Here is a 16,558-nt window from a genome sequence, read left to right as displayed (position 1 = left end):
GCCACCAAAGTACTCAGAATTTATTACACCAAAACCTAACACAGGGCCAGAGGCAGCCAGGCCCAGACCCGTGTGGCCCCTCCTCTGAACCCTGAACACAAGGCTGCGGCAGCGGCCGAACTGGCAGCTCAGCTCTCGACCTGCCTCACTTGGCTGGCAGGCTCCTGTGCACCGAGGGCCCGCACGTCTCTGGCACACCCATCTGGGGCCATACAGCACTGCTTTCCGCAGACAGCGGGTCTGGTAGGGCACTGCTCGATGCACATGGGCAAACAATTGTCCTTACATCCGCTTCCTCATCTTGCCCTTCTTGGAAGGGGCGCCGCGGCCGAAGGCGCCCTGCCGCAGCTCCTGGGCCCGGCGGCGGTTGCGGGCCGAGAGTTGCTTGAGGCCCCCGCGCTGCAGGAAGCGCAGCTTCTGGGTGCGGCGCCGCTGCTTCAGGATCTGCTGCTTGGTCTTGAGCTCGGAGCGCATGGGGCCTGCCAGGGCACCTGGTGCCCGGGGCTGGGACATACCTGTCAGTACAGAGGTTCGGGGAGCTTAGCTCTTGCCCCACAGAGGCTGGGGCAGGAGGCAGTGGCCCTCTGCCCTTCGCAGTGCTCAGGAGGTCTCCCACGTGAATCCACCCGTAGGTGTCTGCACACGGCCTTGTACCCCGTCACCAGCCTCCCCAGAGCTCTGCCTGCCCAGTGGTCAGGGACAAAGCCCCACAGATGGGGCTGCAGCAGAGGCCAGGACAAGTCCACTGTGTGTGGGGAAGTTCACACGCCCCCGCAGGGGTTGTGGAGCCTGAGCCTGACCCACATGCCTCTCCACACCTCGCCTTTCCCAATCCTGACCTGCCCATCCACTTGCCTTCGGGCACCTCACCTTGGCCACGCCCTCGCTTCCCACCCCTCCGCACAGGGTCTCGATGGTTAGATGTCCCTTCCTCCTCTGAGTCTCGATCATCGATTTTCTGTTTCTGTTTCCACTTCTGGTAGCTGGGAAGCCACGTTAAGGAAGCACCAAGGGGCATGCCCTGGGCTGGGAGACCCGCCCACCCCAGCAGATACTGGACCCTCATTAGAGGATGCAAGGGAGCCCGCTGCCTGACCTCCCACTCCTCCATGGCCCCGACCCTCTGGATACAGGTCCCGCTTGTAGGAGCTGCTGATGTAGCTGCCACTCTCCGTCTTTATCTTCTTTTTGTCCTCCTGTCCTGACTGTCCCACAAACCGTTTCTTTTTCCGATCCCTGTGGAAGAGTTGGGAGTCCATGAAGGAGAATGCCTGGAGTTACTAGCTAGCTCCACCTGGCCTCATATGGGGCCACTGGGGGATTGAAAGAGTACAATGCAGGTACCTCATGTACCAGTAAAGACCCGTCCTGCCCCACCACCCGCCACAAGCAGTCCAGGTCTCAAGGACTGGCGCCAGTGCTGGGGGGTCAGGGCCGGAGTCCAATACCCACCCGACTTGGCACCCACTGTGGGTATGCTGAGGGATAACAGCCCTCGTGAACTTCTGCACGGGCCAGATGGCAAAAAGGACAGTTGGGAGTCAAAACCTCTGCCATGTCTATCTACACCCAATGGGCAGGACAGGCGAGGGACGCCTCCCCTGCTCTGCATGGTTGCAAAGGGAGAGTCACACAGTGGCAAGGGGATAGGCATCCAGCTGACAGGGAAGGAGGAATCTGCTCTCTTACCACTTGAGCTGCTGCCGGCCTCGGGTCAGTTTCTGTGCTTCGTCCCCCATTAGGTCTAGGACAGCACCAGCCACCTGCTGCTCAAAGGCGCCCCCAGCTCCACTGACACTCAGTCTGCAGAGAGGGGGTGACAAGACTAGTGACAGAAGCTGGCAGGCCCACCTGCCCGAGCCAGGCCCCAGCCGACAAGACCACTCACCCTCGCTCACTGTCAAAGTCCTTAGGCCGGTAGGGGACAAAGAACTCCTGGTCCCGCTGCCGGACCTCCTCCCTCCGCCTCTTGGCTCCTTGGCTGGGTCCTGGCCTCTGTCGCTTCTGGCCCATAACCTCTGTGAAGATGTCCTCCACATTTTCCTCCTCCTCCTCCTCCTCCTCAGGCTGCTCCACTGGCAAGGCGGGGCCAGCTGGCCTTTCCTGCCTCTCCTGCCGGCCCTGCTGGAAGCTGGCAATGGCTTTGTGGTGCTTCTGCCGCTTGGCACGCATCACCTGGCTGCTCAGGTCCCGGCTGGAGGAGTTGATCTCAAAGATGGTCTATGAAGGAATAACCCAGTCCCATGTCCACTGGTGTCTCATTCCTAGTCATCCTCACTGGCTGAGGCCTCTCTGGCCATCTTTCCTTGTCTCCACTGTGGGTCAAACCCTTGCTCTCTGCATTGCACAATTAGAGGGAGGCCTGGGGAGGGTGGGTACCTTGTCCAAGGCCACACAGCTAGGAAAAGCTGAAGCCAGTGTTTATGACACCCCCAGCTCCTTTTCTACCAGCCGTGTGAGCAAGCTGCTCAGCCTTTGCACATGCACCCTAACTGCACAAGCCCAGGGTGATGTGGGGGAGGTAGAAGGAAGGAGTCAAAGCTGGGGACAGCCAGGCTCTTCAAAACTGACCAAAAGAAAGTGACACCTTCAGAGATACTTAATCCACTTGTGCTTGTTGGGAAGTGTCTGCCCTATGGACTGGCCATGGTCACAGCCATTCCACGGGGGGCTCCAAGCTGCAAGCTCAGAGGGAAATGCTTGCTGGGTCCCATTCCCAGCACCATGGCTGCTGCTGTGCAGCCTGACCCCAGCACCCCGGGCTGCGCACTCACCACGCGGGCGCGGTAGTTCTTGATGCTGTCCACCAACCGCAGGCGCTGCAGCTCACCCTCCTCAAAGCGGGAGCCTGGTGGAAAGGGAGAAGGCGCGAGGCCTCTGTGGGACTGGCCCCTCTCCTCACTTCTCCCACCCGGCCTCACTGAAGAGCGGGTGCAGGCCGAGCCCCCCACCCCACCCGACCCGGCCTCACTGAAGAGCGGGTGCAGGCCGAGCCCCGCCAGGTCCAGCTCTTTGGCTCTTGTGATGGACTCGGGCGAAGGTGCGGGCCGCGAGCGCAGGTACTGCTGCTGCGCGTTGTCAGCCACGCGGCGCAGGCCCCGCAGGTCCAGTGACGCTGCCAGGGTGGTCTGCAGGCTGCTGTCCTCATCATCCACAACGCTCTGGGGCACTCGGCCCAGCACACCATCTCCAACCACTGCACCTGCCAGCCACAAGGTACACGCCGTGAGGGAGGGGCTGTCCTTCCTGCCACGCTAACCCCAGGACCCCCACTGCTAAGTCACAGGGAGAAGTTACAAAACAGCAGATCCAGACTCGGGATGCCCTGGACCAGGGTGACAGACTGGGTAGTGCCTACACTTGTGAATAAAGTCCCAGTGCCTGTGGGCACACGGGCATTGACATGACACTGTCATGGCTATTTCCCATGACAAAGAGGGAGTGGGTCTCCTGGGGTGAGATCCAGCCATCTTCTCTTAAAACTAGAGCTGGTTGAGCCGTGACTGAATCTGCACCCTGGCGGGCACCCATCCAGCCTCCCCACACCTGAGGGATCCTCGTAGGATCGGGCAAGGACAAGGGTGCGGCCCAAGAACAGGTGCAGGTCCAGCAGGTAGGAGACCTCGTCTGGGGCCACCAAAGAGTAGGCCGTGCCACTTCGGCCAGCTCGGGCCACACGGCCTGTGGAAGGAGACAAGACAGTAAGCTTCAGCAGGCATCTGTGCCAGCCCTACAGGCATGAGCCAGGCCAGGGCCCTGGCCCTTCTTGAACTGCTGTCCCCACCTTCAAAAGGAGATGGCCAATCAGGGTGGCCAGCTCACCTGCAGGAGACCCAGATCCACACAGAGCTCTGGCAAGTGGGTCAAAGTAAAGAGAGGCAGTTTATGACCGAAGTTCAAAGCCCTCGGCACCTGCTCTGAGGGTTTCTCCTCAAGAATGAATCTGGGGTGCAAAGATTCCCTCAAGAATTAGTTTAGGTGAGCCCTGGCTGGGGTAGTCCCACACCGGATAGAGGACTGGTTAGGTCTGCAAGCTGGTAACACAGTGGGAACGAAGCAGCTGAGGAAAGGCTGAGCCCATCCTGTGTAAGTCCAGCTTTACTGGCACACAGCCACGCTCATGCACTCACACAATCTCTGTGGCAACTTTCTGGGCAACAGAATTTAGTAGCTATTACAGAGGTGGCACAGTGCTCTCTGCCCAGCCCTGTACTGAACAGATGTGCCACCCTACCTCAGAATGACATTCCTCAATAAAGAAAAAGATCTAGCTGGGCGTGGTAGCACACACCTGTAATCCCAGCACTTGGGAGGCAGAGGTAGGAGGAGCACCACCCTGAGACTATGTAGTGAATTCCAGGTCAGCCTGGGCTTGAATGAGACCCTACCTCGAAAACCCAAAGGAAAAAAAAAAGAGATCTGGGCTGCAGAGATGGCTTAGTGGTTAAGGTGCTTACCAGCAAAGTCTAAGGACCTAGTGGTTCAATTCCCCAGGACCCACGTAAAGTCAGATGCACAAGGTGGCACATGTGTCTGGAGTTCCTTCCTTGCAGTGGCTAGAGGCCATGGTGTGCCCTTTATCTCTATCAACCTCTTTCTCAAATAAATAAATATATATATTTTTTGAGTTTTAAGAAAAAGATCTGAATGTACAGTGATGTAAAAAGCAGCAGCAAATACTGGGAAAGAGCCAGTTATGACTCCAATTCTGTGTTAAGCAATTTGTAATACATTTCAGCCTGCTTCCAGATCTTGGGTTTTTTTTTTTTTTCATTTTTATTTATTTATTTGAGAGTAACAGAGACAGAAAGAGGCAGATAGACAGATAGATAGAGAGAGACAGAGAATGGGCACGCCAGGGCTTCCAGCCACTGCAAACGAACTCCAGATGCGTGCGCCCCCTTGTGCATCTGGCTAATGTGGGTCCTGGAGAATCGAGCCTAGAACCGGGGTCCTTAGGCTTCACAGGCAAGTGCTTAACCGCTAAGCCATCTCTCCAGCCCTTGGGTTTGTTTTTATAAACAAGATGGGCCCATCTTGTGCATCTGGCTTTATATGGGTACTAGGATTTGAACCTGGGTCACCAGGCTTTGCAAAGTTAAGTGCCTTTAATCTCTCGGCCATCTCTCCAGCCCAGGCCTAACTCTGGATTCTCTTTCCTCAGCTTCTTGTGGGCTGGGATTATAGGTATGTGCCACCACATCACTTCTGGCTTGTTTCTGTATCTAAGGAAATGGCATCTCATTTGCGGGTTTCAGTTGGAGCGCTCAGATTCGTGTTGTTGGTCATGTGCACCTGGGGAGTTCTCCCCAGGTGCTCTGAAAACCCCCCGAGGACAAGCAGAACCATCTGTCTACAGAGCAGAGAAACTAGGGACAGCAGGCAGCCACCAACCAGGACATGCCCCGGGCCCACAGCTGCAGACAGACCCAGAGAGGACCCCACGTCCTAATGACAAGGACAAGGACATGGCACAGGCAGCCATGCCCCAACCTCTGACTGCAGAGCTGGACACACGTCCTCAACGATCACTTCAAAGTAACCTTGCACCCATTTGTTTCCCATCTGTCACACATCTGTTTAATTTACCTGAACTTACAAACATAGCTTGCATGTTCATGCTACACTTGTCTAGCTTGCACAACACCCTGGGTTCCACTCCCAGCACCACAGAAGAGACCCCGAGATGTCTACTGGTCAAAATCTTCCCAGTCTGCACTCAGGACCTTCACGGGACCTTGGTTTGCAGGGCTCCTTACCCACACGGTGCAAAAAGAGCTTGCCCTTGGCAGGGAAGCTGTAGTTGATAACATTGTCCAGCAGTGGGATGTCCAAGCCCCGGGCGGCCAGGTCGGTCACGATGAGTGTGGAGCACTTGCCATGTATGAATTTAGCCAGGTTGATCTTGCGGGCTGTCTGGTCCAGGGCACTGTAGATGTGGGCACAGCTTACGCCCTGGGCCGCCAGTAGCTGTTTGGAGCAAAGGCCAGGAGGTGAGAGGGGCCTTGCAGGAGTGAGGGGGGAGGTGGAGCCATGCTGGGTTCCATGTATATTGAATTTGAAGCCTAGCCCCACTGGCTGACCCCAGTATGATACCTTCATAAGCATAGAAGGGACTCCTATCACCTCCCAGCTTTCTGCAAGGCTGAGGGTCAAGACACATAACATACACAGAGAGTTACCTTAGGGATGCTGTCGATTATGGACAAATCACTAAACCTGTCCATGCCTCACTTTCCTCACTGGTAGAAAAGGATCCCTCTACAGCTCTGTTACAAGGGTTAAGAGTTAATCCACACAGTGCTAACAGACCCATAACACAGGAAGTGTGTGTGTCAACTTCTCTCTTTAAAAGTTACTATTTTGGTCTCACGCATGGTGGCCCAAGCAGCTGCCCAGGGGCTGGAGGTTCCGTTAACGTGTGTCAAGTAAGTGAAACCCAGGGACCTGTGTCGTTTGTGCCCTCCAGCCACAAAGCCCAGATGTGGCTTCTGGGATGCAGGTCAGCCCCTCTAGACTCCTAGGTGATAGTACATGCCACATTTGCATCCAGTCAAGGGTCACACAGTTATGTGTGTGTGGAAAGGCCAAGGGTGCTTTACACTACCCACTGTGGGAGGATTATGCCTTGGGGTCTAACACATCACACTAAAAAAATCTACCAAAAAAATCAGAGTTGCCAAGTGTGGTAGTGCACGACTTTAGTGTCGGCACTCGGGAAGCAGAGGTAGGAGGGTCGCCGTGAGTTCAAGTCCATCCTGAGACTACATAGTCAATTCCAGGTCCGCCTGGGCCAGAATAAGACCCTATCTAGAAACACTAAAACTCAGAGTATGCTGGGAGGTGTTTCAGATAACCTATATAAAGAACACTAGATGGGTCAAGACGGGCCAGGGCTTTCTGGTAACTGTACACATTACAAGTTCACAGCATGTCTTCCCATCTGTGAGCTGTTTCACCTGACCTCGCCTCATGACCAGTGTGCTGCCGCCCCCTCGTGGCCACCCTTGGAAGTACAGCCCAAGCTCAGACTAGCTGATGCTGATCCCCACGTCTTCCCACCCCAGCCCTGCACCTCTGAGAGATACTCTGCATGGTGCTTCGTGGCCACAAACACCACAGTCTGGTCCTGAGGCCGCACGACATTGCGCAGCAGGTGGAGCAGCACGGCGGCCTTGATGTCCTCTCGCACAAGAAGGAAGGAGGTCTATGGGGAAAGAGGCCATGAGCTCGTATGGTCCAGGCCACAGGCCTTCAGGATCCACCTGGCCACTGGCTTGGGAAAGGGACCAGGCCCTGCCTCACCTTAAGCTGCTCATTGAGCTTGGTGTCCACATCCAATCGAATAAGCACGGGCTCTGTGAGGCCTGTGGTGGGCAGGGAAGCCGCAGGGGTCACTGAAGGCCAAGCCCTCAAGTCCCACCCCAAGGCCAACATCAGCCCCAGACTGCTCACCTGCCCGCGCAAACTCTACCAGCAGCTTGGGCAGTGTGGCTGAAAACAACACCGTCTGGTGGCCACCAGGGAGGCGGCCAATGATCTCCTGGAGCTGCTCAGCGAATCCCATTTCAAAGAGCCTGGTGAGGAGTGTGTCAAGATCAAGGGGCTTCCATCCCAGAGCGCTCAGAATGCCAGCCATCCTCGCCCAGGTTCCTGTCACATGCACTGTTGACTGCCTCACTCACCTATTTCTGTGTCACCCACAACCTCATCTCAGCACTGTGACTCTGAAGCCTTGAGCCCGCTCCTAGTCCATTTCCCACACATCCATGCTGCTGGAATGAGCACAGCCCTGATTCTGCACCAGGTTCCCGTCTGTGAGGTCTCAAAGGATCCACAGGGTACGGGGTGTGTGCTGTTTTATCTCACACTTTGTGGCTGAGGCAGCCATAGCCCAAAGACCTGGTGCCTTGTCTACGTTCACAGAGCTGGAGAATCAGAGCTGGAATCTGATCCCCCACAGCTGGCTGAGGCCACACTCCCACCTTGTCCTGCTCTGGATCTGTGAGGGCACGTCTCTGCCATGGGCATGCTAGGCAAGCATTCTGCCACTGACCTACATCCTCAGCCTGCTGTTTGACTCTACAGTATTCAAAAGGGCAAGTGACCAGCGCTGGTTCACACTGTCTATGGCCCACAGCCCTCACTTGAGGACGGAACTCAGCCACACATACAGGTCTCCTTGAGCAGAACACCCCCCTCCCTGTTTCCTGGGCCTTGGGGCAGACCTGAATGGTGCTTAGGGGTCGATCCACTGGTGGCCTCACCTGTCCGCTTCATCGAAAACCACATACTCCACACTCTGCAGCTTCAGGTTCATCTCCACGGCCACGTGTACCAGCCGCCCTGGGGTAGCAATGATTCTGAAAGGGGGGCCCAGGCCAGGTTAGTCCTGGCTCAGGAGACCAAAGCCTGCACCACCCCTCCAGCCACTGGCACCCTGGGAAGGGACCTCAGAACGGCATATGCTGCCCACAAACTCACATGTCAGGATTTTCATGCAGGGCAGCAAATTGGTCTTCCATTCTGAGGAAGAGAGTAGCCAGCTTGAGAACAGTGACCTTCAGTCTCCCCCTTCCCATAGCAGATGGTCAAGTGAGCCCTCACATGTGCCCCAGAACACAGACCCCAAGTGTGCCATCGAGGAGGGAAGGCTGCGGATGAGACTAGACAAAGGAACTGCCCCACCAGAGATAGAAGCTAAAACACGGAAGCACTGTAACAACAGGTAGGGGTCAGCCACAGAACCCCTGCACTGCCTTTACTGCTCCAGTGGAGCTGCTGCTGGCCCACAGCGCCGCCTAGTGTCTCACTATGGTCCAGCTGTCCACGAACCTCACACCTTGACAGCTATGTTGTCTGTCCTTAAACCACACATATGTCCCTAACTTTAGCCCTCCTCTGAAACACCCCTGGGGCAGTTGTGGAGCCGGGTTCCTGCCTGGTGTCTCTGGGAAAGGACAGGCCTTCAGATAATCACAGGCTAAAGCTAAATTATAGTGTAGTCAAGAGCCCTGAGGAGCAAAGCTTTCAGAATGGAAGGATATGGCAGAGGCCTCCTGACGGGAATAAAAAAGCCACCCTTTCACGGAGAAACCAGGACAGTGTGAGCACAAGCACACTGAAGGCAGCTCACGGTCATGGTCACACGGCTGTGGGCAAGCAGATGCTCAACTGGCCCATCAGAGACCCAGGCGTGGCACATCTCCTTTGGTGGTCCAAGCACCCCAGGAGAGGGTACTTCCTGCAAAGCTGAACTATGGCTAACATTCCTTGGTTTCAAGCAAACCTCAAGTAGATGTCATCACTACCCAGGGCTCAGCTGACCCTGCAGGAGCCAAGAACGTGAGTAGCAGTGTGGTGTGGGCCATTGTCTGGGCAACCTGCCCCACACTCCCCTGCTATTACTGGGTCAGGAGGCCGCATGAGCTCACAGGAGTGCCCTTAAGACATGGAGACACACTGGGAGGCATTCCTGGGGTATGGGGTGAGGGGGCCCTTACTTGTCCCCGCCTAGGATCAATGCAGTCTTGAGGCCGGTGAACTTGCCCAGCTGCGGAGAGGAGACAGATTAAAGGTAGTTGACTCAACCTCCTCATGACTGCCTGCTTGACCCCAGCTGCCACCCTGGTGACACACCTCCTTGGTGAACTTCATGGTCTGCAGGGCCAGCTCCCGAGTGGGTGAGAGGATGAGGGCCCGGGCTCCTGTCTGGGCGCTGCGAGCCTTGAGCCGCTCAAACATGGGAAGGAGGAAGCAGGCCGTCTTGCCGCTGCCGGTCCGGGCCATAGCCACCACATCCTTGCCATCCAGAATCACTGGGATGGTCTGCATAGAGAGGCAGGAGCAGAGTCAGCTTTGGCCCCAGCACGGCCAGGCAAGGCCTAAGCAGGGATCTCAGAACAGACATCTGTCACTTGGCCTGATCCTATTTTTGTAAAACCTGTCTGCACACCTCCAGGAGTAAGCAGGTCACTACCCTAACTTCTGTGCCAAACTCCTCCTCCTGGATTAGATCTCCTTTTGGGGCTCTAAAGACACTGTTTTCCACCAGCTAACTGTCACAGGGCAACCACTGAAAGCCCTGATGATGGCGTGCCTGCCAGCTGCCCGCACAGGGTTCAGCTGTGGCCATGGCTAAGGGAGGCTCAGTTGACAGATGCCCAAGGTCAAGTCTCAGCTCTGCTCGACCCAACTTTTCTCCCTTGTGAAGAGAGTATGCTACACGAAGCTTCAGCCACAGTGAAGACAGGAGAGGTGACAGGTGCAGCAAGGGACACTTGCCATGGAGCCCTCACTCACCCCTGCCCCGACAGTAACCCTCCCAGCCCCTTACCTTCCTCTGGATGGGTGTGGGCACCTTGTAGCCCTTCTTCATGATGCCTTTGAACACAGGGTAGCTCAAGCCTGGGAGAGACATGGGAACAGTAAGGAGACAGGGCCACAGCAGCCACAGACATGTTGTCACAGGACAAAGGACCATGCACCCAGTTAATAGTGCTGAGACTACAGGTGTGCCCAGCCACAAAGAGTGCTGAGAAGTGGGGTTCATGTGAGTAAGAGAAGGGCCTTTTGGGACTAAGGCACTGGGAGCAAGAAAAGAGGCCAGGAGATTGGAAAGCACTTAGGTTTAAATAAAATATTTTTTTTTCCTGAGGTAGGGTCTCACTGTAGCCCAGGCTGACCTGGAATTCGTTATGTTGTCTTAGGGTGGCATCGAACTCATGGCAATTTTCCTACCTCTGCTTCCTGAGTGCTGGGATTAAATGTGTGCGCCACCAAACCCAGGTTTAACTGCTTTCTGACCTAGCTTTCATCCTTGTCACTCAGAAAGGGGAAATATAGCCGTGCATAGATGTTTCTGGTTGTCTTCTTTGATTATCAGCAGGTTTATCAAATCTATTTATTTATTTTAATCTAATTAGTTGTCTAAATTGTGTTGTGAACCGACTGCTCTATTTCTCCACTCCTTTCTCCATTAAGGGTGTCTTTCTCTGTATATTATCAACACTACTGTCTGTCTCATAGGCTGCAACACATCTTCTGGATAGTATATGATGCTTTTTGGCATGCATATGGCCAATTTTTTTTGTTGCTGTTGTTTGTTTTGAGGTAGGGTCTCTCCAGGCTGAAACGTGACCAATTTTTAAAAGTCCAACAAAATGGTCCTTTTCCTCATCATTCTGTTTTGCTGGGAGGCAGTCTCTGCCCGTGTCCTAGCAGGCACCACCTCACCCAGTTCCTCCTTTTCCTTTGTAGCATGTAAAACCAGCCACGTGACTGTCTCATCCTGCTCCAGCAGCTACTGCTGTGACAGGCACAGAGCAGCCATCAGCTTCACTTCCCAGGCAGGTGTCCTGGGACGGCCCCTCATCTCCTCTCTCCCCTCCCTGGTCACACTTTCCCAGGCCTGCAACTCTCCCCACTGCCACTGATAACTCGGAAAGCCTGCTGTCTCCCTCTCCCAGACACCTACCACAGTGCCAGGCCCAGAGCAGGCATCAGTAGCTGAGTGTGGAGGGCACAATGACCCCCTCCCCCAACTTCTGCTCCCCAGAGCCCCGGCTGTTCACCCACCCATGGACTGGAAGCCTCCAGACTTCTTCTTCTTCTTGTTCTGGGCTCGCACCATCTCCCGGGTGTCTGGCTCAACGTCCGAGGTGCACTCTGGGGCGGGGAACACGGGCAGCGCTCGGCCAGGGCCTGACTGTGAGCAGGAGTGGAGAGGTGCGTTACCGGAGCTCCATCGGACTCCAGGGCTCAGGAGCGGCTCCCTCTCTCTAGTAGCTCTCTGCTAACAGGATCTCCTTGGGCCAGGGTGGGGTGGAGGTGCAGAGTGGCTCTGTGGGCACAATGCAGGGCTGCTGAGCCTAGCTCTGTCCCTTACAGGAAGGCATCACCTGAGCCTGAGGGTCTACTTCTGGAAACTGGGAGGGTCAAGGGCCTGGGTCCCACAAGGTGTGAAGGATCCAACGGGAAAGCGTACACTGTGCAAGATGAGGAATAAAGTGAAGAGTAAAGACTCTGGCAAAGAAGAGCTTGCCGTGCGGAGCTGCCTCAGCACCCTGCTGCCTCCTGTCCTGTCCTGTCCCGGGGAGCTTTGGTTCCCATACCTTTCTGCGAAAGTGAGCTGTGGCGAGTCCCGGTATTTTTTTTTTTAAAGATTTATTTTTATTTATTTATTAGAGACAGAGAGAGGAGACAGAAAGAGAGAGAGAGAATGGGTATGCCAGGGCAGCTAGCCACTGGAAATGTACTCCAGATGCATGCACCACCTTGTGCACCTGGCTTACAGGGACCTGGAGAATCAAACCTGGGTCCTTAAGCTTCCTAGGCAAGCGTCTTAACCACTAAGCCATCTCTCCAGCCCAAGTCCCAGTATTTTTTTTTTTTTTTTTTTTATTTGAGAGCGACAGACACAGAGAGAAAGACAGATAGAGGGAGAGAGAGAGAATGGGCGCGCCAGGGCTTCCAGCCTCTGCAAACGAACTCCAGACGCGTGCGCCCCCTTGTGCATCTGGCTAACATGGGACCTGGGGAACCGAGCCTCGAACCGGGATCTTTAGGCTTCACAGGCAAGCGCTTAACCGCTAAGCCATTTCTCCAGCCCAGTCCCAATATTTTTAAAAATCCGATTTATTTATTTGAGACAGAGAGAAAGAGGTGTAGAGAGAAAATACGAGTATGAACATACCAGGGCCTCTAGCCAACTTAATGAACTCCACATGCACGTGCCACTGTGTGCATCTGGCTTTACACGGGAGCTTGAGAGTCAAACCCAGGCCCTCAGGCTTTGCAAGCAAGACCCCCTAACCATGAAGCCATTTCTCCAGCCCAAGATGGTCTCATTTTAAATGCCAGGCTAACCTGGAACTCATGTAGCCAGGCTGACCTTGTACTCATGACAACCTCCCGCCTCGGGCTCCCAAGTGCTGGCGGCACGTAAGTGTGAATCAATGCACCATTTGGTCCTGCCTATTTTCACACGTGCTAAAGTGACACCGTAGGGCCTTTAAATCTTACTCTTTCATCAATGACTTCAGTATTAGTTCAAGATAACAATGTTTTTTTTTAATTTATTTTTAAATATTTTATTGTAATTAATTTATTTGACAGAAAGAGAGAATGGGCGTGTCAGGGCCTCCAGCCACTGCAGACAACTCCAGACACATGTGCCCCCTTGTGCATCTGGCTAACATGGGTCTTGGAGACTTGAACCAAGGTCCTTTGGCTTTGCAGGCAAACACCTTAACTGCTAAGCCATCCCTCCAGCCCAATAACAATGTTTTTAATTTCTGGTTTTGTTTTTTTGGTTTTTTGTTTGTTTTTTGAGGTAGGGTCTCATTCTAGCTCAGGCTGACCTGGAATTCGCCCTGTAGTCTCAGAGTGGCCTTTAAGAAAAAAAAGTAACTTGTAGCTTAAGTAGGCCACAGAGTGAGTTCAAAGCATACCTGGGCAACTTAATAAGACTGCCTCGAAAATGAAAAGAAGTCGGGTTTGGTGGCGCACACCTTTAATTGTAGCACTCAGGAGGCGGAGGTAGCAGGATCTCTTAGTTTGAGTCCACCCTGAGACTCCCTAGTGAATTCCAGTCAGCCTGGGCTAGAGTGAGACCCTATCTCGGAAAAAAAAAAACCAAAAAAAAAAAAAAACAAGAAAAGAAGACCCAGGAGTCATGGCACACACCTTTAAGCCAAGCATTCAGGAAGCTAAGGTAGGAGGATTGCTGTGAATTTGAGGCCAGCCCGTACTGCAGAGTGAGTTCCAGGTCAGTCTGGGCTAGAGTGAGACCCTGCCTCAAAAACATAACAACAACAACGACAAAAAAGTAAACAGAAAGCCAGGCATGGTGGCATGTGCCTTTAATCCCAGCACTTGGGAAGGCGAGGATCACAGTGAGTTTGAGGCCGCCCTGAGACTACATAGTGAATTCCAGGTCAGCCTGAGCTAGAGTGAGACCCTACCTCAAAAAGCCAAAACAGAAAGCCAAGCACCACATGTTCTCTCTCATATGTGGATCCCAGCTACAGATGATTGGACTTCTGTGTGAGAATGAAAATACTTAGTAGCAGTGGCAAGTAAGTTAAAAAGGAGACATAAAGGGAAGAGCAAGGAAGGGAGGAGGATACTTAATAGGTTGATATTGTATATATGTAATTACAATGATTGTAATGGGGAGGTAATATGATGGAGAATGGAATTTCAAATGGGAAAGTGTGGGGGTGGGGAGGGAGGGAATTACCATGGGATATATTTTATAATCATGGAAAATGTTAATACAAATTAAAAAAAATAAAAAAAATACTTTTTAAAATGCAAAAAAAAACCCAAAACAAACAAACAAACAAAAAAACAGTGAAATCAGCCAGGCATTGTGGTGCACACCTTTAATCCCAGCACTCAGGATTGCCATGAGTTCGAGGCCACCCTGAGACTACAAAGTTAATTCCAGGTCAGCCTGGGCCAGAATGAGACCCTACCCCGAAAAAGAGAAAAACAAAACAAAACAAGTGAAATCGAAGAAAAAAAAAGCCAAGTCTCTCATTGGCCCGGAGCCCACCAATTATACTAGCCTAGCAAGCCAGCAAGCTTTGGGGACCTTGTCCCTGTCCCCTGTGCTGGGATTACAGGCATGGACCACCATCACTGGCATTTATGAATGTACCGGGGATTGAACGCAAGTCCTCATGCACAACACCAACTGGGCTTTCTCCCCAACATAAATTCTAGAATACTTTAAAACTAAGGCTGGAGAGATTGCTGAGCAGCCTGGTTTGACTCCCTAGTGCCCCTATGAAGCCAGATGCACAAAGTGGTGCATGCATCTGCAGTTTTGTTTGCAGTGGCAGAAGGCCCTGACATGCCCATTCTCTTCTCTTTCTCTCGTATGCACACTGTCAAATAAATAAGTATTTTTTAAAAAGCTGGGCATGGTGGCACATTTCTTTAATTCCAGCACTTGGGAGGTAGAGGTAGAAGTAGAGGTAGGAGGATCACTGTGAGTTCAAGGCCAGCCTGAGACTACATCGTGACTTCCAGGTCAGCCTGGGCTAGAGCGAGACCCTACCTCAAAACAACAATAACTACCAAAAAAAAGCAGCCAAGCATGCCTTTAATCCCAGCATTCAGGAGGCTGAGGTTGGAAGATCAACTGAGTCTGAGGCCACCGTGAGACTACATAAATGAATTCCATGTCAGCTTGGGCTAGAGCAAGATCCTACCTCAAAAAAAAAAAAAAAAAAAAAAAAAAAAAAGCCAGGAGTAGTGATGTATACCTTTAATCCCAGCACTTGGGAAGCAGAAGTAGAAGGACCACTGTGAGTTCAAGGCCAGCAGGACTACAAAGTTCCAGGTCAACCTGGGCTAGAGTGAGATCCTACCTTGAAAATAACAACTAGAAAACCTTTATTCTATATTCACCATTCCTGAACTGATTATTTGGAGAGATATATATATCGACTTAAGTTCTCTGTATCCTACAGCCATTGCAGGGCTGGGGCACAGCAAAGCCCAGGTCCCAACCACATTCCCATATTCCTCTCCCTTGAGAATTATTATTACTTAGTTCTCCTTGACTTTTATCAGTGTCTCCACAATTGAGCACCTACTGAATGCCAGGCACTGGCTATGCTGGGGAGGAGCAATGGGATGGTCTTTTTACATCAGCGCCTACTTATTTGGTGCCTACTCTGTGCCAGGCCCCTGCTGGGCACAGGATGGCGGGAGTCAAGTGGGTGAAGACTTTCGGACCCCGTGCCACTTAGGTACACCATTTCCACTTTGAATCCTGGGTAGGCCACTAATCTTGGATAAGTTTCTTAACTTCTCTCGGCCTCCAGTTTCCCCTTCGGCTCATGGAAGTAACAGTTCTCAGCGCAGGGATGAAGTGAAACGTGTGAAGGGAACACACAGTAAATGGTCAACAAAGACAAGTTTAATTACTACTAGCGTCCTAGAGGTGTGGGTCTGATCTCCCCTTTTAAGAATACCCCAAACTCAGGCTGACCTTCCGCACCGCACTTTTCATTGGATGAACGGTAACTGGGTTCCGCCCCTTGAGCGAAAACAGCCAATGAGGGCGCGCGAACCCTGAGCGCCGTAGGAAGGGTGCAGGCCGATCACCCGAACCCGGGACTCTGAGGAGCATCCGGGCGCCGGGAACCGAGACACGTAGGCAGGCGGCGGCCCGAACCCCGTCCCCGAGCCCGCAGGCTTCCCCACCTCCATCCCGAGAGACTGAGGTCCCGAGCCCGCGCTCCTACCTTCCGCGCCCGGGCATCGTCTTCTGCCTGGATCTCAAACTCGCCGTCCTCAGAGTCACTGTCGGGGGCCTGGGAGCCCCCGCTTCGGCGCTTCCGGAGCCCCTTCTTCTTCCTCCACGGCGCCATGGTGGCTTGCGACCGCCGGCCGGCCGCCGCGCGTGCACCCGCCGCCATGCGGGCCGGGCGCTCGGAACCCGGAAGAAGGCGGGGGCTGAGGAACGTACCAACTGCGCCGGGGGCGGGGCGTCGGGAACGAGGCTCCACCCTGAGGGATGAACCAACTGCGCGGGGGACGG

The 16,558-nt window shown here is 53.6% G+C and overlaps 1 protein-coding gene across 1 annotated transcript; it reads right to left on the bottom strand.

Moving 5' to 3' along the window:
- Positions 1 to 2: 2 nt before the first annotated feature.
- Ddx54 (DEAD-box helicase 54) lies at positions 3 to 16,444 on the bottom strand. Its single transcript, XM_045132463.1, has 19 exons — positions 16,263 to 16,444; positions 11,578 to 11,707; positions 10,337 to 10,407; positions 9,640 to 9,828; positions 9,504 to 9,553; positions 8,485 to 8,526; positions 8,268 to 8,363; positions 7,456 to 7,577; positions 7,306 to 7,367; positions 7,076 to 7,207; positions 5,760 to 5,970; positions 3,547 to 3,681; positions 2,972 to 3,202; positions 2,775 to 2,848; positions 1,889 to 2,220; positions 1,690 to 1,803; positions 1,132 to 1,236; positions 871 to 983; positions 3 to 515 (listed from the first exon to the last, which is right to left on the bottom strand). The coding sequence occupies exons 1-19, from the start codon at positions 16,434 to 16,436 to the stop codon at positions 283 to 285; spliced, it is 2,616 nt and encodes an 871-aa protein (XP_044988398.1). The 5' UTR covers positions 16,437 to 16,444; the 3' UTR covers positions 3 to 282.
- Between the last annotated feature and the right edge of the window lie 114 nt (positions 16,445 to 16,558).

Source organism: Jaculus jaculus, chromosome 13 (assembly GCF_020740685.1).
Source record: "Jaculus jaculus isolate mJacJac1 chromosome 13, mJacJac1.mat.Y.cur, whole genome shotgun sequence".
NCBI lineage: Eukaryota > Metazoa > Chordata > Mammalia > Rodentia > Dipodidae > Jaculus > Jaculus jaculus.
Note: the sequence above shows the minus strand (reverse complement) of the source record. Positions and strands in the feature narration are given on the sequence as shown.

What these genes read in the sequence shown, in the direction of transcription:
- Ddx54 (XM_045132463.1), bottom strand. Translation starts at nt 16,436, where the DNA reads ATGGCGGCGGGTGCACGCGCGGCGGCCGGCCGGCGGTCGCAAGCCACC. An exon ending in GACTTTGACAGTGAGCGAGG is followed by an intron (nt 1,804 to 1,888) that starts GTGAGTGGTCTT and finishes CCCTCTCTGCAG; the next exon opens with ACTGAGTGTCAGTGGAGCTG. An exon ending in GAAGCGAGGGCGTGGCCAAG is followed by an intron (nt 516 to 870) that starts GTGAGGTGCCCG and finishes CTGTACTGACAG; the next exon opens with GTATGTCCCAGCCCCGGGCA.